A 21098-nucleotide genomic window follows, 5' to 3' on the forward strand; every position below is an offset into this window, starting at 1 on the left:
TTGGATGAGACGTGTTGAAAGGGAGAGCAAAAGAGGAGTGCTTGGGCTGCTGGAAGAGCATACCATTGCTCATAGGAGCAGGGAGAGGATGTGGCGGGCAGGGGAGGCGTAGTTATTATAGATGCTCAGAACTTTGTATGTGCTTGCCAAGTCGCTTCAGTCATGTCTGACTTTTTGCAGCCCTATGGACTGTAGCCTGCCAGGCTCTTCTGTCCATGGGATTCTCCAGGCAAGGATGCTGGAGTGGGTTACCATGCCTTCCTCCAGGGATCTTCCTGACCCAGGGGTTGAGTCTCTTATGTCTCCTACATTGAACCCATGGATTGAGTTTCTTATGTCTCCTGCATTAGCAGGTGGGTTCTTTACCACTAGCACTACCTGGGAATCCCCAGAACTTTGGTGGAAAAACCTTTTTTAGAAGGCCTTTATGAAGAGCTCATGCTTGAAGTGAAAATAACATATCTGGAAATAAAAGGAGAGCAGGAATGTTTCTGTATAATTTCCAATTAGAGATTAGAAAGTGGAGTGATCTGATAGGCCTTGCGTCAACATAATCTGCAACAGTGAGGTGACATCCTGCTTGCGCTCCTTCCCTCCTGGGGCTGGGCTAGACTCCTGTACTGAGGGGGATGCAGGCAGGCATGCCTGTGTGACAGTCTGTTCTTTACATTCTCCCAAAATACCCAGCTGCTATTTTACTCCAGAGAAGTCTTTGAAAGGTAAAAAACAAAAACTGTGTAACAAAAAAATTCAAATAATTCTGTTAGATCTGATACTGGCTATAGGCTAAATGCTATGTAGATAATACCTCCTGAATATCTACTCTTTTAATTATACGTATTTAATGCCCACTTTGTGTGAAGTTTTGGTTGATACCAGTGACAGGGCAGGTCCCTTTGTTGAGCAGCTCTGGGTTTGGTTGTGTGGAGGAGAGGCCGGTGGAGCAGCCTGTGGGAGGTAGATGGCTCCTCTTGTTGCCTGTGGGACTGGGGATGAGACCATGAAATCAGACTGAGAGCTTGCAGAGACCCTCGGCAGAGACATTGAGCTGAGTTTTGAATTTGTAAGAGTGGTAATGTAAGCAGAGGAATCCCGTGGAACCATGACCTGTTGCAGCAGTCTGTAGCCCACTGTGGCCACGTACGTTTGTTAGAATTAAGTGAATTGCAGATTCAACTCGGTAGTCTCCCTGGCCACATGTCACATGTTCATAGCCAGCTATAACTGATGGCCACCGCCCTGTACAGAGCTGAACCCTCTGGCGTTGCAGGAAGCACTATGGGACAGGCTCCTCTCACGGCCCAGCCTGAGGGTACAGAGAACAAGGTGATGTGCTGGGGGCGGTGGAGCGAGTGGAGCCAGAGTGGGGCAGTCTGCATCCTGGCAGAATCTGGGCTACAAGCAGAGCAGGCTGTGTGCGCTGAGCCATTTGAGTGGCTTTCAGTGGAGGGTGACCTGATCCACTGTGTGTTTTAGCAAATAAATTCCTCTGTAAGCAGGTAGGTAATTGGATGGAAGATCAGAAGAGAGGCCTCTCTCCTAGAGCAAAGAGAACAGCCTGTGACCATTGCACTGTTTTTGGTTTGTTTTGGGGTTTGCTTTGTTTGTTTGTTTTTGAGAATGAGGGCCTGAACTAAGTCAGCAGTAGGAAAGGGGAGGACAAGGGGCCAGAAAGAGCAAGATGAGGAGTCTGCAGTGCTTAGAGATTGCTTGAATTTGGGACCTAAGGAAGAGGAAGGTCTCGGTGAGCCCTGAGTGATGTGAGTTGATGGAGCCACTTAGCGGGGGAGCACAAGGATGATGCACTGTGATGTGCAGGCCCAGGGGCAGGTCTGAGCCCGGGAGTCAGCTCTCTGCAGGGGTAGTTGGTGTAGGAAGGTGACAGTGGGCCCCAGGTGGGTATAAACTGTGAGGGTTGGAGGCCAGGGTGGCACTGGGGAAACTCATACTCCACCGGTCTCCTTAGAGGGGCACAAGAGACTGAGAAGTAGAAGGGGAAGCAGAGAGCAGGGTCCCTGAATGGAGGGCTGGGGGCCCAGTGTCTGGGAAGCAGAGTCCAGTACCTGAAGGAGTAGTGGAATCACTGGGAAGCTTAGTAAAGGCAGTTTCATTGGAGGGTTGAAGGCAGAAAGAGGCTTATGGTTAGTTAAGCGATACTTTTGGGGAAGGAAATGGCAACCCACTCCAGTACTTTTGCCTGGAAAATCCCATGGACAGAGGAGCCTGGTAGGCTACAGTCCATGGGGTCGCGAAGAGTCGGACACGACTGAGCGACTTCACTTTCACTTTTCACTTTCATGCATTGGAGAAAGAAATGGCAACCCACTCCAGTGTTCTTGCCTGGAGAATCCCGGGGACGGAGGAGCCTGGTGGGCTGCCATCTTTGGGGTCACACAGAGTCAGACACGACTGAAGTGACTTAGTGGTAGCAGCAGCAAGTGATACTTTGAAGGTGAGGAGTTTGAGTCAGTGAAAACTGAAATTTCAAGAAACATTGTTAAGTGAAGAAGGGAGATAAGATGGTAATTGAGAGAGTTATATTGATTTGAGATGTGAAGAAATTAAACATGTTTGTGTGCAGAGGGGAAAGCATAGGGGAGTTGAATAGGGTCCTTGAAGAGGGAAGAGATTTAGTGGAAGATGACCTTTGAACCCGAGAAGCATCTCTTCCACCAAGGTGGCTGTGGATGAAGGTAACTTTATAAATAGCAAAGGGAGACATTGAGAGAGTTCCTGCCTGGGGAGCAAGGGCACAGGGAAGAATTGGTGGAGTTAGGTGCTTAGAACCTGGCCCAGCTCACCTGTTCTCTCTTCTGAGTTTTGTTTGTTTATGTATGAAATGGATTTCAGAATAGGGCTGGAGTTAGATAATACATGGAGAGCTCTTAACAGGGCCCAGTGCCAAGCTCAATGCCAAGCCCGTGGTGAGTGCTCTGTAATGTTACTCCCTCCAGCTTCCACTCTGTTTATAACCTTGAAGCATAAGTGCTCTTCAAAAAGTGATAAGGAGAATTTATATCATGTGTATGTCACACACACACCCAGAGAAGTGATAAGGAGATTTGAGACTGGTTTCACTGTGCAGTGACAGTCAAAGGAATAGTAGCGGTTTAAAACTGGGCTTTACAGAGCATTTTGTCGTATTTTTCTTAAATAGAAACAAAGGTTAAACAGGGTAATGGGGACCTAACACAGTAAGTTATGAAGTTCATTGTTTTAGGAGACTGTTGTAGGATGAAGATATTCAATTAAGGTTGTGACTACTGTCCTTGAACTAGACAAGTGCCAGGAGGTATATAGCTACTTATGCCCGAGGATCTATTCAATATATTCATATGCTTTTCTTTTTTTTAACTTTATTTTTTTTAGAAAATTTTTTTAATTTTATTTTATTTTTAAACTTTACAATATTGTATTGGTTTTGCCAAATATTGAAATGAATCTGCCACAGGTATCCCCATCCTGAACCCTCCTCCCTCCTCCCTCCCCATACCATGCCTCTGGGTTGTCCCAGTGCACAAGCCCCAAGCATCCAGTATCGTACATCGAACCTGGACTGGCGAGTCGTTTCATTCATGATATTATACATGTTTCAATGTCATCCTCCCAAATCTTCCCACCCTCTCCCTCTCCCACAGAGTCCATAAGACTGTTCTGTACATCATATTCATATGCTTTTCTTCCTTTACGGTCCTATCTTCCGCAAATCCCTTATGATTCTATCTTCCACAAATCAACTCCTTCCTCTGACAAAAAAGAAAACAAAAGGAACACACCCACACCTGTAAGGCTTTCTAAATCTTTCTTTCTGGAAGTGTCAGTAATTCCCTGTGCTTATACACAGTTATCCTTACTGATTTAGTTACTTTTCTGTATAACATAGTCTCTTGTTTTCCCTTTCATGATTTTTCTTCATTGGAGATTGAAAACTGTGTGCAGAATGTCATTCAAGTCCCTGGACATTTTGTTTTAGTCATTAGGTAAGCAGGTGTTGAGTATCTGCTTTGCTAGGCCATGAGCTGAAGCGGGGATGGGACATGGTACAGATTCAGAGCAGACCTTTCAGGGGAGGCAGACCTGTGCACATGATAAGAGGTGTGATGTGTTTTAAGTATCACTTTTGGGAAACATTTTAGACGGTGTTATGCAAACACACCTTAAACTGTGCATCTCTAAGGGAAAGGTTTTCCAAAGAGATTTTTAAAATCTTCAGTGGAATTGAACTCTGTGCCACTTTCATGAAAAAAATATTCCTTAGTCTAATGGCTGTTCTGACTTGCATTTTATTGAGGCCACTTTTAATTTTATGTTGTTAATTTTAGTCCCTTCCAGATATGCAGCATATTCAGGAAGAAAACTTATCCTCCCCACCATTGGGTCCTCCCAACTATCTCCAGGTGTCCAAAGATTCTGCCAGTACTAGTAGCAAGAACTCTTCTTGTGACACGGATGACTTTGTTTTGGTTCCACACAACATCTCGTCAGACCACTCATGTGAGAATCTTTTCTGCTTGTACACATTGTATTTCTGAATTTACTAGACTAGCATTTTTTAACCTTTATGTCACGCTCTTGTGTGTACGACACCTTTCCAGATGGACATTTTATTTAGTTGATGGAATTCCCAGAACTATATACTTACGTTCCTGTGACGGTAACCTTGGATTTTGAAGGTAGATGAAAACTTTGCAGGAAATGACCTCAAATTCTGTTTGTATCCAAACAGAAAGGAGTGGCAAAGCCAGCAGAATGAGAGAAATTAAATTTAAGGAAAGGATACAAAGGAAGACCTCTTTTGGAAAAAATCTGAGAGTCAAAGGGTCTTATAAACAGTCTGGCTGTGCTTCAGGAGATGCTGGCCAGAGTTCAGGAATGAGCTTCATAAACACACAGGAAGGATGTTTTATAAAGGAAGCAGAATCCAGGCTGCCTGAATCCAAACCAGGATTCTGTGGAGTAGTGCAGGGCACTGGGAGACCTACGAGAAGAAAAGTTAGATAAAAAAGAAGGAACCAGGGTTTGGTTGCAGAGGAGTAGGATCAGAAGAGCTGGAAACTTGAAGACTTTAATGATTGACTAGTATCAGGTTGACTGTGTGCATATGTAGGAAGCTGGAGAAGTCTGTGTCAAGAGGTCTCAGGATGTTTGTCAAATTCATATTTAATAGCTGCTTACATTAGCCCTTTGCTAGCTGTCATGAAGGCTGCGACCTCAGACCAGACACACTTTAGGGCTGCTTGGCTGGGGTAGGGGAATCATGCACAGCATGTAATAGCAGGTGGCAGGTTCTGACCAGAGCACCGAGAGCTGGGAGTAGTTGCCTTTAAAAATCATCATGTGGGGTAGTTTTATCCTACTGAAAAAGTAATGAAAAGTTTTAAATTGTGAAATATTTCAAACCAAATAATACAGCAGATACTCAAATTGTCTACCATGCTAATTTTATTTATGTCACCATTTTGCCATGGATGTTTTAGATGTCTTTTTAAAGGTATACAGTGCTGTAGGTACAGCCAGAGCACCTGGCCTCATTCTAATCTTGCCAGAGATATATTCTTCTTCTTAATTTATATTATAATTCTAATATGCCTGTATCTAAGAAAAATAGTATTTTTGTGATATTACAGTTTTAAGTAAATGTTACATAGAATATTTGTTTCTATGGTTTGCTTTTTTATTCCTATTTTTGATGTGTATCTACATATATAGCTAGGTATGTATCTAGTTCATTTTAACTTATGAACTTTATATTAGTAGTACAACTGAACCGTAGTTTATCCATCTCCCTACTGATTGTGACTTGGATCATTTCCATGTTTTTACTGTTCAGAATGTGTGGTAACAGATGTCCTTGTGCCAAACTTTTCTCCAGGTGGCTGTAGGTATGTACAGCTTCAGCTCTGTAAAATGTTGGTACAAGCAAGTTGTAGCCTATAGCCACTAGCAGCAGTGTCCTATCATGCTGCCCCAGTAGTACCATGGTGCCTTCTAGAGATTTTCATTATTTTTTCCATATTTAACTTTACCTGGAACTAATTTGTGTAGATGATAAGGGTTCTATCAGTTACCCCAGGATTATTTATTGAATGTTCTGTCCTTTCCTCACTGATAGGCAATCCCAGACTTGCCCTATCAGGCTTATATAAAGGATTTGTTTCATTGTGTGTGTGTGATATGGGGTCAGAGGTGAAGGTGAGGGGGCACCCAAGAATTCTGTGGAATCACCCAGGCTATTCTCAACCCCTTTCCCCCCATGTAGTTTAATTTTGACTTGAAAATGCTACAAAAAAGCCATTTGGGGATTTTGATTCGAATTGTGTTGATTCTCTAAGATGTGTTCAGTGACAGGATCTTTACAGTGTAGAGTGTAGGAGGGTTCCTTTCTCCCACACGCTCTCCAGCATTTATGATGTGTGCTGCTGCTGCTGCTAAGTCGCTTCAGTCGTGTCCGACTCTGTGCGACCCCATAGACGGCAGCCCACCAGGCTCCCCATCCCTGGGATTCTCCAGGCAAGAACACTGGAGTAGGTTGCCATTTCCTTCTCCAGTGCATGAAAGTGAAAAGTGAAAGTAAAGTCGCTCAGTCATATCCGACTCCTAGCAACCCCATGGACTGCAGCCTACCAGGCCTCCATCCATGGGATTTTCCAGGCAAGAGTACTGGAGTGAGTTGCCATTGCCTTCTCTGTTATGATGTGTAGTCTTTGTGATAGGAGCATTTCAGACTGGCGTGAGGTGATTACCTTGTTGTGGTTTTGATTTGCGTTTCTCTGATAATTAGCCACGTTGAGCACCTTTTCATGTACCTGTTGGCCACCCGTATGTCTTCTTGGAAACCTCTTTTACCTGTGCAACCATTGATGTTAAAAATGATTATTGATGATATACCTGGATTAGTGCCTACCACATTCATTACTGTTTTCTATTGTTGTCCTTGATCTGCCTTCCTGTTTATCTTCTACTCTTTTTCTGCCTTTTGTGGTTTTAATTGACCATTTATTAAGGTTCTATTTTCTTTCCTTTCTTGGCATATCAGTTATACTTCTTTTTTATTTTTTTGAGTGGTTGGTTTGTCTTAGATTTGCAGTATACATGTGTAACTAATCCATTTTGAAATATACCATACCATTCATGAATATTGTAGGTATCTTATAATAACAAGATAACCCGAATTCCTTCCTCCCTGTATCTTTGTTGTCATTAATTTCACTTATATATAAGCATACACAAGCATATACATATATACACACATACACACACACACGCACACACAGACACATACACACACATAGGGCATGGAGGGAAGCACACATAACTAAGTACGTCGTTGCTGTTGAACAAACTGTTACCTATTAGATCAGTTAAGAATAATCAAAATAAAAGTTTTCGTTTTACTTTCACTTATTTCACTTCTTTGGTGCTCTTCCTTACTTTGTGTAGGTTCAGTTTTCTGATCTATATTATTTTTCTTCTAAAGAACTTCTTGCAAGGCATATCTATCAAGCAACAAGTCCCCTCAATTTTTGCTTGTCTTGAGAGTCTTTATTTCTCCTTCATTTTGGAGAATAATTTTGCAGGGTATGAAATCCTAAGTTGGTAGTTTATTTCTCTCAACACCTTAAGTATTTGATTCCACTCTCTTTTGGTTTGTGAGGTTTTGGAGAAGTCTGTGCAGTTCTATCTTTATTTCTCTGTAGGTGTTTCTCTCCTCTGGCTTCTTTCAGAATTTTTTCTTTATTTTTGATTTCCTAGAATTTGCAAATGACACGCCAGTGTGTAATTGTTTGGGGCATTTACCCTGCTAAGTGTTCTCTGAGCTTCCTGGATCTGGGGCTTGATGACTGACATTAATCTGCAGAAATTCTCATTGTTTCAGATAGTTCCTTCTGGTCTTCTCTCTCTTCTCCTTCTGGAATCACCATTCTGTACATGGTACACCTTTTGTAGTTGTCCCACAGACTTTGGATATTCTGTTCTTTTTTTTTTTTCTTCCAAGTCTTTATTTTTTGGTTTTCAAGGATTTTGTTGAAATAATCCTCTGGCTCAGAGATCCTTTCTTCAAACATGCCCAGTCTACTAATAAGCCTCCCAGAGACGTTCTTCATTCCTGTTACAGTGTTTTTTATCTCTAGCATTTCTTCTTGGTTCTTTCTTAGGATTTCCATCTCTGCTTATATTCCCCATGTGTTCTTATGTGCTGTCTGCTTTTTCCATTAGAGCCCTTAGTATATTAATCATTCGGAGAAGGAAATGTCAGCCCCCTCCAGTATTCTTGCCAGGGAAATGCCATGGACATAGGAATCTGGTGGGCCACAGTGCCTATCATCATCGTTTTAAATTCCGGGTCTGGGAAACCCAGCATCCCCACTGTGTCTGGTTCTGATGCTCTGCCACTTCAGAGTGTATTTTTTGCCTTTGATATGCCTTGTACTTGTGTCTAGATAGCTGCATCTGATATATCGAGGGCTGAGGTTGGGTAGGTAAGCACTGTCCACAGGCCATTAGAGCTTTGGTCGTTAATGATGTGGTGAGGAGGAGGCAGCCCTGTGGTTAAGGCTCTGCCTTTCATGGAGTGCAGAATTGGACATGACTGAGTGACTTTCACACACTTTGATGGAACCTGAGCCTTTGGTCTGTGAACTTCAGAGCTATTTCACATTTCTTCTCTTGTCTGAGGTGGGACAAGGTGGCTGAAGGGGCCTGGAGTTGGGGGTTCCCCATCTCTAGGTCATTGAGGCTCTGAGTTCAGCCCCAGTTGGTGAACTCGGGTTAGTAGGTGTCCCTTGAGGACTGGCCTTGTTCCACAGAAGCCCCCTCCCCAGCTCCAGGAAGGAAAGTATCTTTCTCCACATTTACTGTGGTAAGTCGGCCTGGGCTCTCAGAGGTCAGTCTGACGGCCCTGTGCTCCTCCTATGACTGCGTCTCCCTGAAGTTTTCAGCTTTCAGAGCTGTCTCCCCCAAGGGTCCAGCAAGTTGTCAGTTCTCACTCAGGTGTTCCTGCCCTGGCTCTGGTTTCCACAGTCTTTTCGGTTGATGAGTCCCTTCTCAGGGAAGCCAGTCCTCTCTGTGTTTGCCTGTTTCTGTAGTCTTAGGGACATCTCTTCGCCCAGGGTCCTCCTGTCTCCTCTAGAGCCAAAAAGAGTTTTCACTTGTCAGGATGGAAGGGTGACTTCCAAGCTCCTTACATGTGAAATCAGGAGCTGGAAGTCTCTGAAGGAAACATTTAAAACGTCTGTACAACTTAAACAGTACTAATGTAACACATACCTGAGCATACTTCTGATTTTCTTAACCTTCTTTGTCTGATTTTGCATCTTTTTGTTGTATTGCTCTACTTTTAGGAAAGTTTCCTTAATGTTCTCTTATCGATGAAAAGTTAATAAGGACTGTTCTACTTGTTACAGGTCAAAGCACAATTATATGGGGGCTGTACATCAAATGACATGTTGCTAGCTACACAATCCAGGCCTGCATGTAAAAAGCCAGTGGTGGGTTGTTGTGATGACCCCTTACAAGATTAAGAGGGAAGGTTATTTCCTAAGGAGGTCTGGTTAATGCAGGTGCAAAATACCCACTAAAAGGAAGGGAGGAGACCCAAATGAGCAGAGAGAACTTTTGTTTAAATTTCTAGTGCCTTGCCATAAAATATGAATTTTATTTCATTAATCTTCTATTGGGTTTTTCACTTATTATGCTCTCATCTTTTCAGTTTTTAGAACTTCTTTTTATCTCCCTCTCAGTATTGTTATTCTTATTTCAAGATGTACTGTTTTATCTCTGAACACACTTCAGATCAGATCAGATCAGTTGCTCAGTCGTGTCCGACTCTTTGCAACCCCATGAATCGCAGCACACCAGGCCTCCCTGTCCATCACCAACTCCCGGAGTTCACTGAGACTCACGTCCATCGAGTCAGTGATGCCATCCAGCCATCTCATCCTCTGTCGTCCCCTTCTCCTCTTGCCCCCAATCCCTCCCAGCAACAGAGTCTTTTCCAATGAGTCAACTCTTTGCATGAGGTGGCCAAAGTACTGGAGTTTCAGCTTTAGCATCATTCCTTCCACAGAAATCCCAGGGCTGATCTCCTGCAGAATGGACTGATTGGATCTCCTTGCAGTCCAAGGGACTCTCAAGAGTCTTCTCCAACACCACAGTTCAAAAGCATCAATTCTTCGGCGCTCTGCCTTCTTCACAGTCCAACTCTCACATCCATACATGACCACAGGAAAAACCATAGCCTTGACTAGATGGACCTTTGTTGGCAAAGTAATGTCTCTGCTTTTGAATATGCTATCTAGGTTGGTCATAACTTTCCTTCCAAGGAGTAAGCGTCTTTTAATTTCATGGCTGCAGTCACCATCTGTAGTGATTTTGGAGCCCAGAAAAATAAAGTCTGACACTGTTTCCACTGTTTCCCCATCTATTTGCCATGAAGTGATGGGACCAGATGCCATGATCTTTGTTTTCTGAATGTTGAGCTTTAAGCCAACTTTTTCACTCTCCACTTCACTTTCATCAAGAGGCTTTTGAGTTCCTCTTCACTTTCTGCCATAAGGGTGGTGTCATCTGCATATCTGAGGTTATTGATATTTCTCCCAGCAATCTTGATTCCAGCTTGTGTTTCTTCCAGTCCAGCGTTTCTCATGATGTACTCTGCATATAAGTTAAATAAACACGGTGACAGTATATGAACTGTCGAACGAACTCCTTTTACTATTTGAAACCAGTCTGTTGTTCCATGTCCAGTTCTAACTGTTGCTTCCTGACCTGCATACACATTTCTCAAGAGGCAGATTAGGTGATCTGGTATTCCCATCTCTTTCAGAATTTTCCACAGTTTATTGTGATCCACACAGTCAAAGGCTTTGGCATAGTCAATAAAGCAGAAATAGATGCTTTTCTGGAACTCACTTGCTTTTTCCATGATCCAGCGGATGTTGGCAATTTGATCTCTGGTTCCTCTGCCTTTTCTAAAACCAGCTTGAACATCAGGAAGTTCACGGTTCACATATTGCTGAAGCCTGGCTTGGAGAATTTTGAGCATTACTTTACTAGCGTGTGAGATGAGTGCAATTGTGCAGTAGTTTGAGCATTCTTTGGCATTGCCTTTCTTTGGGATTGGAATGAAAACTGACCTTTTCCAGTCCTGTGGCCACTGCTGAGTTTTCCAAAATTGCTGGCATATTGAGTGCAGCACTTTCACAGCATCATCGTTCAGGATTTGGAATAGCTCAACTGGAATTCCATCACCTCCACTAGCTTTGTTCATAGTGATGCTTTCTAAGGCCCACTTGACTTCACATTCCAGGATGTCTGGCTCTAGGTGAGTGATCACACCATCATGATTATCTGGGTCGTGAAGATCTTTTTTGTATAGTTCTTCTGTGTATTCTTGCCATCTCTTCTTAATATCTTCTGCTTCTGTTAGGTCCATACCATTTTTGTCCTTTATCGAGCCCATCTTTGCATGAAATGTTCCTTTGGTCTCTCTGATTTTCTTGAAGAGATCCCTAGTCTTTCCCATTCTGTTGTTTTCCTCTATTTCTTTGCATTGATTGCTGAAGAAGGCTTACTTATCTCTTCTTGCTATTCTTTGGAACTCTGCATTCAGATGTTTTTATCTTTCCTTTTCTCCTTTGCTTTTCGCTTCTCTTCTTTTCACAGCTATTTGTAAGGCCTCCCCAGACAGCCATTTTGCTTTTTTGCATTTCTTTTCCACGGGGATGGTCTTGATCCCTGTCTCCTGTACAATGTCACGAACCTCATTCCATAGTTCATCAGGCACTCTTATCTATCAGATCTAGGCCCTTAAATCTATTTCTCACTTCCACTGTATAATCATAAGGGATTTGATTTAGGTCATACCTAAATGGTCTAGTGGTTTTCCCTACTTTCTTCAATTTAAGTCTGAATTTGGCAATAAGGAGTTCATGATCTGAGCCACAGTCAGCTCCTGGTCTTGTTTTTGCTGACTGTATAGAGCTTCTCCGTCTTTGGCTGCAAAGAATATAATCAATCTGATTTCGGTGTTGACCATCTGGTGATGTCCATGTATAGAGTCTTCTCTTGTGTTTTTGGAAGAGGGTGTTTGTTATGACCAGTGCATTTTCTTGGCAAAACTCTATTAGTCTTTGCCCTGCTTCATTCCATATTCCAAGGCCAAATTTGCCTGTTATTCCAGGTGTTTCTTGACTTCCTACTTTTGCATTCCAGTCCCCTACAATGAAAAGGACATCTTTTTGGGGTGTTAGTTCTAAAAGGTCTTGTAGGTCTTCATAGAACCATTCAACTTCAGCTTCTTCAGCATTATTGGTTGGGGCATAGACTTGGATTACTGTGATATTGAATGGTGTGCCTTGGAAACAAACAGAGATCATTGTGTCATTTTTGAGATTGCATCCAAGTACTGCATTTCGGACTCTCTTGTTGACCATGATGGCTACTCCATTTCTTCTGAGGGATTCCTGCTCGCAGTAGTAGATATAATGATCATCTGAGTTAAATTCACCCATTCCAGTCCATTTCAGTTCACTGATTCCTAGAATGTCGACATTCACTCTTGCCATCTCTTGTTTGACCACTTCCAATTTGCCTTGATTCATGGACCTGACATTCCAGGTTCCTATGCAGTATTGCTCTTTACAGCATGGGACCTTGCTTCTATCACCAGTCACATCCACAGCTGGGTATTCTTTTTGCTTTGGCTCCATCCCTTCATTCTTTCTGGAGTTATTTCTCCACTGATCTCCAGTAGCATATTGGGCACCTACTGACCTGGGGAGTTTCTCTTTCAGTATCCTATCATTTTGCCTTTTCGTTCTGTTCATGGGGTTCTCAAGGCAAGAATACTGAAGTGGTTTGCCATTCCCTTTACTTAATTATATACATTTTAAAGCTTTTCCCTGTAAAATGTTTAGTTCTTTCCCTCCAGTTTGTTTTAGAGTCTAGTTTTCATTTAGATTCTTTCTTTGAATGTTTGGTGCTGGTCATGTGCTCATAATTTGGAATTAGCAATTAAGATGTTATTTGAAAGCTTAGTGTGTGGCAGATCTTATGGATAGTGAGTCTACACTGGGTCATCAGCCTGAGTCATTGTCACAGACAGCTTCCTTTTTGAGGGACTGCTCAAATCCCTCAACAAAGACTCAGCCATTAGGGATGTTCAATTAAATTTCCAAGTTTAAAGTCACTTGAAAGGATTCCCCTCTGGTGGTTATGTTACCAAGCTGATACATGATTAGTTAGTTTTATTTTTGATTTCTAGGGATTGTTCTTTTCTTCTTAGTTTTGTTTCACAGTGATATATGATTCCAAACTCAAAGCTACAAAATGAAGAGGTGAACTCCAGCTTCTAACCCTGTCCCCTCTGCCCTGTTTTCTCCATTACCCTTGGGCAACTGTTGTCTTTAAAACTAACTTCTTTGTGCCCCTCCCTTTATCCCGTTACTCTGACTTATTTTCCTGTTATACATCTTATCACTCCCTGCTACTGTTAACCTTTTTTCACTACTAGTGTAAGCTTCCTGAGAGCAGGGACAAAAATAAATGTATTGATATTCCTCAGTTCCATGTAGGGCCGTTCAAAGGGAGGTTTGTGATTATTTTTTTCCTTTTTGAGTATTTTGAGGTTACCATAGTTTATTTTATATTTAAAAATTTATATTATTAGTCAACACTGCTATTTCACATCAGCACATATGAATTATACCTTTGCAGCCATGTAAAGGTCACACAGGGCAGTGTGATCTGATGGGTGTAGAGGTGGTAAGGGATGAGAGACACTGTGTTCTGAGCTGCACTCTGTTCCCATAGATGGGTGATGTCTGAGCATGAAGACTGCCTGTGGCATCTGTGTCCAAGAGGTCCAGCTTCATGACATCTTGTTCAGCCACCCATGCAAGACCCAGGAGAGTGTCACGCAGGAGTGGGAATGCTCCAGCGTTAGAGTGAACTGGACTCGGGGTGCAGGCAGCTGTACTAGAAGGTGACACGCATGTTCTTAAGTCACCACACTCTGCAAAGTAGTAAAGCCCACAGTGTTTATGGCAAATTGGGGTTAGGAGAACAACACCCAAAACCTTTGTCGGTGACATGTGAAATGGAACATGGTAAAAACAGTAGTATGGATTTTGCACGAATTAAATGGTGGAGAAATACATACTTGTGGCAATAAGCATGACAGTTTACCTTGAAAAAAGGTGATGTTGGCAGCCTGTGAGTTCAGCTGGGTGCAGTGTTCCCTACTAGCTTATTGTTGCAAAATCAAAACATAAGCAAATGGTAAATTTGTATTGTGATCAAATTGTTTCCTAATAGTCAAGTTGGAACAATAAACACTTTAAGCCGGTGGTTTAGCAAAACTGATTGTGTTTTTCTCTTTTTTTCTTCAGATGATATGCCAATGGGAACTGCTGGAAGACGTGCTTCTAATGAGTTCTTGGTGTTTGGAGGGTATGTTTGCATGTGTTTCACTAAACACTTTTTCATGTTTTTTTGTGTGTGAGTAAAGTTACAGAACTCTATATTCTTGATTCTAAAATTTATTTTGTTTCACAATGGTTTCTTTAAACATTTTTTAAAATTGTAGTAAAAAAAAATATGAGAATTTGCTGTCTCAACCATTTTTCAGTTTGAGTTCAAAAACAGCATTAAGTATATTCACAGTGTTTTACAATAGGTCTCCATATATGGTCTCCACTCGGACATATGGTTATACATTATGTTGTGTTTTTAGGTGGTTTTTGTATGTGGCATAAGAGAACGGTCTAGTTTCAATTTTGGCTGGTGGATATCTAGTTTTCCCAGCACTATTTGCTGAAGAGACTGTCCTTTCTCCATTGAATGATGTTGGCACCCTTGTCAAAGATCACTTATTTATAAACGCAAGAGTTTGTTTCTGAGTTCTCTGTTCTACTCAACTGGTCTGTAGGTCCGTCTTTATGCCAGTGCCACACTGTTTTGACTACTGTAGCTTTGTAGTATGTTTTGAAATCAAGAAGTATGCAATCTCTCAGAATTCCCTGGTGGTTTAGTGGTTAGGACTTGGCACTTTCAGTGCCATGGACTTGGGTTCAATCCCTGATTTGGGAACTAAGATCCCTCAAGCCCATGCTGCTGCTGCTGCTAAGTCGCTTCAGTCGTGTCCAACTCTGTGCGACCCCATAGACAGCAGCCCACCAGGCTCCCCCGTCCCTGGATTTCTCCAGGCAAGAACACTGGAGTGGGTTGCCATTTCTTTCTCCAGTGCATGAAAGTGAAAAGTGAAAGTGAAGTCGCTCAGTCGTGTCTGACTCTTAGCAACCCCATGGACTGCAGCCTACCAGGCTCCTCTGTCCATGGGATTTTCCAGGCAAGAGTACCAGAGTGGGTTGCCATTGCTTTCTCTGTCAAGCCCATGTGGCACAGCAAAAATTATAAATAAATAAAAAGCAGACTGAGACCTCCAATTTTATTATTTTCCATGATTATTCTGACTATTCAGGGTCCATGCAGAGTCCATATGAATTTTAAGATAGATTTTTTTTCTATTTATATAAAAATAGCCATTGGGATTTTGATAGGGACAGCACTAATCTGTATAAAACACTTTGGGTATTGCTGTTAACATCTTAATATTAAGTTTTCCCATCCGTGAATATGAGGTGTCTTCTTTAATTACATTTAACAGTGTTTTGCAGTTTTCATCATGCAAGTCTTTGATCTCCTTGGTTAGACTTATTTCTCAAATTCTATTCTTTTTGATACTAGTATCAGTGAGATTGTTTTCTTAATTTCCTTTCTGGATTATTCGTTGTTAATATATGGAAAATACAACAGATTTTTCTGTGTGTTGATTTTATATCCTGCAATTTTGCTGAGTTTACTAGTTCTGATGTCTTTTTTTTTTCCTTGCATGTAAAATCTTTAGTTTTCTACATTTACGATCATGCTGTCGGTGAAGAGATAATTTTATTTCTTCCTTTCCAGTTTGAATGTCTTTTATTTTCTTACCTAATTGCTCTGGCTAGGAATTCTACAATGAATAGAATTGTTGAAAGAGGCCGTTCTTAACTCATCCCTGATCATAGAGGAAAAGCTTTCTGTCAGTCACCATTGAATATGTTGTTAATTGTGGGCTTTTCATATATACCTTTATTATTGTTGAGGTAATTTCCTTCTATCCCTATTTTATTTAGTAGTTTTTGTCATGAAAGGGTGTTGGATGTTGACAAATGCTTCATCAGTTGTGATTATTGTGTGGGTTTTGTCCTTTGCTCTGTTAATTGTGGTGTACTATAAATCCTGTTTGGTCATTGTGTTTGATCCTTTTGATGTGATCTTGAATTTGGTTTGCTAGTATTTTATTGACGATTTTCACTTCAAATTTCATCAGGGATATTCTGTAGTTTTCTTTTCCTATAGTGTCTGTGTCTGGCTTTTGTACTAGGGTAAACTGAACTCATGGGATGAGTTTGGAAGTGTTCCCCCCTCTTCAATTTTTGGAAGAGTCTGAGTGTTGTGTGGTAAGTCTTTAACTGATAGAATCCACCAGTGAAGCCACAGGGTCCCAGATTTTTCTCTTTTGGGAGGTTTTCAGTTAGTGGTCGGAGAAGGCAATGGCGCCCCACTCCAGTACTCTTGCCTGGAAAATCCCATGGATGGAGGAGCCCGGTAGGCTGCAGTCCATGGGGTCGCTCAGAGTCGGACAGGACTGAGCTACTTCGCTTTCACTTTTCACCTTCATGCACTGGAGAAGGAAATGGCAACCTACTCCAGTGTTCTTGCCTGGAGAATCCCAGGGATGGAGGAGCCTGGTGGGCTGCCATCTGTGGGGTCATACAGAGTCGGACACGACTGAAGCGACTTAGCAGCAGCAGCAGCAGTTAGTGGTTTAGTCTCGTTACTAGTAATAGGTCTATTCAGGTTTTCTTTCTTCATGATCCAGTTTTGGTAGCTTGTGTATTTATAGCATTTATCTGTATATTCAAGGTGGCATTAGTTATGACCTTTCATTTATGATTTTGAGTCTTTTCTCTTTTATCTTTAGTTAATATCACCAAGGGTTTATCAATTTCATTGATTTTTATTTAAATAACTAAATATATCATCTCTTTATCTCTCTAATATTGTAACTAGGCAAAAGTGGGAGATTTTTTTGCTTTTTCAGAATTAAGGAAAGGCAAAAGAATGAAATCACTCATTCTTTCTTAAGGCCTAGTGTCACCCCTGGTGTTTCAAGGTGTGTTGTAGATTGAATTGAAAGTTATGTAAGGACATGCCATTTCTGAATTTGTGAAAAGCAAGGAAAGAAACCAGCTGTGCTGCACAGTGTGGATCTCACATGAGTTGTGTGCTGGGAGTCACACAGTATGTTTTTAGTCTTCATCAAAGTTCCAGTTCCTGAGAACGCTTACTACACTCATAACTTTTGTAAACATTCCAGGCATCTCTGCTCTTGAATTTCCTGTTTTTTTACCCAGCATAGTTTCCTAGAAGTATTTTTCCTCTAGATCACATAAGGAATAAGTCACAGAATGTAAGCAGATGCAGCTGTATTGCGCCGGCCGTGGGCCCTTCCTGTTGCTGTAGAGGGGTGTGTATCCCCTTCTTGTTGCAAGTCTTCCTCCTCAGTGTGTGTGTGCAAACCAGGAGACTTCTTGAAATGACAGGTGTGATGTATTCGGCTATATATATATATATATATATATATATATATTATTTAGATCATTTCTTATTCACATTCAGATGTGATCACTTGGCTTCTTCTAGAATTTTCTCTCAATTATCACCAGTGGGTCAAGTGAAAGGAGAGTGGTCTCACTGGATTTATTTCCTTTTCCATGACTCATGTCTGCAGGCAGTGCCAGCCCTCCGTGTCCCCACACAGCACAGCTGCCCCCATTCCCGTCCCCACGCAGGTGAGGAACTACCAGCGCATAGAGCAGAACCTCACCTCCACTGCTGGCTCCAGCACAAATCTACATGGCTCTCCACGGTAGGTGGGCACTCGCCCCTTTCCCAGTTCCTCCACCTGTCTTTTAAAGTCCTTGTTGTCATTGAAGGTTCATCACTTTCCATAGCTGACTACTCTCTTACGTGGATGTGTGCTAGAGGTGTACGAAATTGAATAATGATAAATGTTTTTGTAGTGGATGTTTAAGCTTGGCCAGGTAATTCATATGGTGTGATACAGTGCTAGTGGTAAAGAACCCACCTGCCAATGCAGGGGGAAAGGAAATGGCAACCCACTTCAGTACTCTTGCCTAGAGAATTCCGTGGACAGAGGAGCCTGGTGGGCTGCTGTCCATGGGGTTGCACAGTGTCAGACACAAGTGAATCGACTTAGCATGCATACATGCATTGGAGAAGGAAATGGCAACCCACTCCAGTATTCTTGCCTGGAGAATCCCAAGGACAGAGGAGCCTGGTGGGCTGCTGTCTATGGGGTTGCACAGAGTCAGACACTGAAGTGACTTAGCAGCAGCAGCAGCAGCCGCCAATGCAGGAGACTTAAAAGATGTGGGTTTGATCCCTGGGTCAGGAAGATCCCCTGGAGAAGGGCATGGCAACCCACTGTAGTATTCTTGCCTGGAAAATCACATGGACAGAGGAGTCTGGCAGTCTACAGTCCTTGGGGTAGCAAAAGCGACTGAAGTGACTTGGCATGCATGCACACGTGCATGATACATTCATATTTGAATTAAGGAACTCTGGAAGGATACATTAGAAATGAACATAGAAGTAACCTTTTGAGTAGAACTGAGGAAGTGTTGGAAATTAAGTAGAGGGATCCAAGGTGGGAGGGAGACCTCACTCTGTAGTTTCACACACTTGATGTCTGTTGCATGCAACTTGCTCCGTACTTTAAAAAATATACTGCATGGCATACTGTTTGGAAGCTTTAGGAAAAAAGACGGAAATACAGTCCTGGAAGCTGCCAGCGAGGGAGTAATTGTCTTTCTCCCCAGATCTGCAGTGGTACGAAGGTCTAACACCAGCCCTCTGGGCTTCCTCCGTCCGGGATCTTGCTCCCCAGCGCCGGCAGATGCGGTTCCAGCCATAGGACGAAGACTCTCCACTGGCTCTTCCAGGCCTTACTCACCTTCCCCTCTGGGTAAGGAGAATACGTGGCAGTTGATTCCCTCCTTTTTCATGATGACACCTGTGACAGGACCCTCCCTTAGGAGCCCAGCTCTTGGTGGCCTTGAGTCCCAGCTGATAGGGAGCCATGTCTCTCCCTCCAACCCTCCACTGCTCTGACTGCTTCTTGAGGGTTTGTAAATCCATTCAGAGCACTGTTGGAAATATGATAGTATCCATGGGTCTTATGGATAAAAAGCATCTCTAAACACAAAATCAGATACCCTAGGTTAAAGCATATATAATTCCTGCCCTTCTTTGGTGCTAGGATTTAAGAGGGTTACAAGGCAGTGGTGTACATAACTGTGCCAGGCTGTGTCCACCAGAGGCCCTCCTGCTACAGGGGGCGGGGGCGGTAGCTCCTTCCCCCTCTCCCGGTCACTTTGTACAGCAGCAGGGGGAGCTCGGAAACCACCCCCAGGACACCCTGGGAGGCCACAGAACAGCAAATCCCAACCTAACAGAAAGACCCCAGACCACATTTTCAGGAAAACTGAGAGACAGAGAAAATGCTCCAACTTGAGAATACACATCGGAGAGGCCAGAGCAACTGAGATTGCAGAGTCTGAGAGAGACAGCCACCCAGCAGAAATGTTGGGGGAGCAGGACAGGGAGGGCCGGCATACACAGACACTTCCAAGAGGAGGGCTGCACCCCCCATCACAGCTGCTGGAGGAAACTGAGAGGGCAGGGGGAGACACCTCAGCAGGAGGGAGAGCGAGAGACTGCGGCAGCGCCCAGGTGCCCCGCTCACAGAACAGGACCCCAGTGACACTTTGTCAAAAGGTTACATCAGCACTTGGCCTGTTGCAATGGTTTTAAAAGTATTTTTAGCTGAAAAATATTCTTCAAACAAAACTGTGGCTCTTCCTCATCCCCTCTGTAACCCTTAGGCTCTCCCAGTTCCAGGGGCGAGGCCCAGCCGCACTTAAGTCAGTGCCTCTTCTTTTTGGTGGACACGTGTCTCTCGTCTGCCGAAGCTCCCTGAAGCCTTCCCCGGCTCTCCCTCTGGTTAGTTTGGCTTCCCAGAGGTAGATGCAGAGAGCGTTCCAGAGAGTGCCTGGGAAGACCCTGCTGGAGATCAGGGAGGAAGCAGGGGCGGCAGGTGCCCTTCAGAGCACCTATGGGCCTGACCCCCAAGGGTGAGGGAGCGGGGAGGAGTGGGCAGGAGTTCTGAGGTAGTGAGTCCTAAGGAGACGTCCCCCAAGCTGAAGGAGCATCCCCAGGCACCATGCCATCCAGATCTGTGACCCATCCAGTCACAGTTGGGGTGGCATGGGAGCGACCTTGGCAGGAACATGGTGGGCAGAGGGCCAGCTACTGGGCCCCGGCAGCTCCATAGGCTGGACGCTCGGGACCAGCTTTTCACATTCTCTGTCATGAAGGCATGTCGAGGGTGTGCCTGGCTCTCTCCCCGGACTCTGCTCTCCAGGTAGGCCCAGTGGGGCTCTATTCTCAGTGAGCCCAGCACCCAGCATGCGGGCCACGTAGCATGCACGAGCTGAACTACATCTTTGCTAATTAAATTCTGTGAGCTGTAATATACAGCCTGTGCACCTGTTGCCTGTTCCATCCTTTACTAGTTCTGAGCCATTTCTCCATCCTTTCCCCTTTCTTTCTCTCAGTGGGCACCATTCCTGAGCAGTTCCGTCAGTGCTGCTGCGGGCATCTTCAGGGCCATGAATCCAGGAGTAGGAACTCATCAGGTAGGCAATGTCCACACAGTGTACATAGTTTAAGTCCCATCGTGAGTGAATTCAAGTTAGATTTTTCCAGTCTTAGCAAACCAATAGATTTATATGAGATATTTTCTGTGCTCTCCTGTCTTGGTCTAATGTCCTCTAGTGCATCATTGCTGATTGGTTGACTCCTGGGCATATGATTCTTTCATGAAACCAAGTCTTAGGAATTAATGAGTTGGCTAAATTCTGGTTGTCAAACAGACAGTGAAAATCAATCTAGAAAATGAAATTTCATTA

The 21098-nt window shown here is 43.3% G+C and overlaps 1 protein-coding gene across 6 annotated transcripts in view; it reads left to right on the forward strand.

Annotated features, from left to right (window-relative positions):
• Positions 1-21098, forward strand: part of ULK2 (unc-51 like autophagy activating kinase 2) — a 59329-nt gene that overhangs the window by 23644 nt on the left and 14587 nt on the right. For 2 of the 6 annotated variants that reach the window (XM_070389575.1, XM_070389579.1), the window contains 5 exons: positions 4323-4494; positions 14391-14451; positions 17837-17974; positions 18948-19093; positions 20745-20825. In XM_070389575.1, the coding sequence (XP_070245676.1) occupies positions 4323-4494; positions 14391-14451; positions 17837-17974; positions 18948-19093; positions 20745-20825 (598 nt within the window). The remainder of the gene's footprint in view (positions 1-4322; positions 4495-14390; positions 14452-17836; positions 17975-18947; positions 19094-20744; positions 20826-21098) is intronic. The other 4 variants (XM_070389576.1, XM_070389577.1, XM_070389578.1 and 1 more) reach the window with 4 other exon arrangements.

Source organism: Bos mutus, chromosome 19 (genome assembly GCF_027580195.1).
Source record: "Bos mutus isolate GX-2022 chromosome 19, NWIPB_WYAK_1.1, whole genome shotgun sequence".
Classification (NCBI taxonomy): domain Eukaryota; kingdom Metazoa; phylum Chordata; class Mammalia; order Artiodactyla; family Bovidae; genus Bos; species Bos mutus.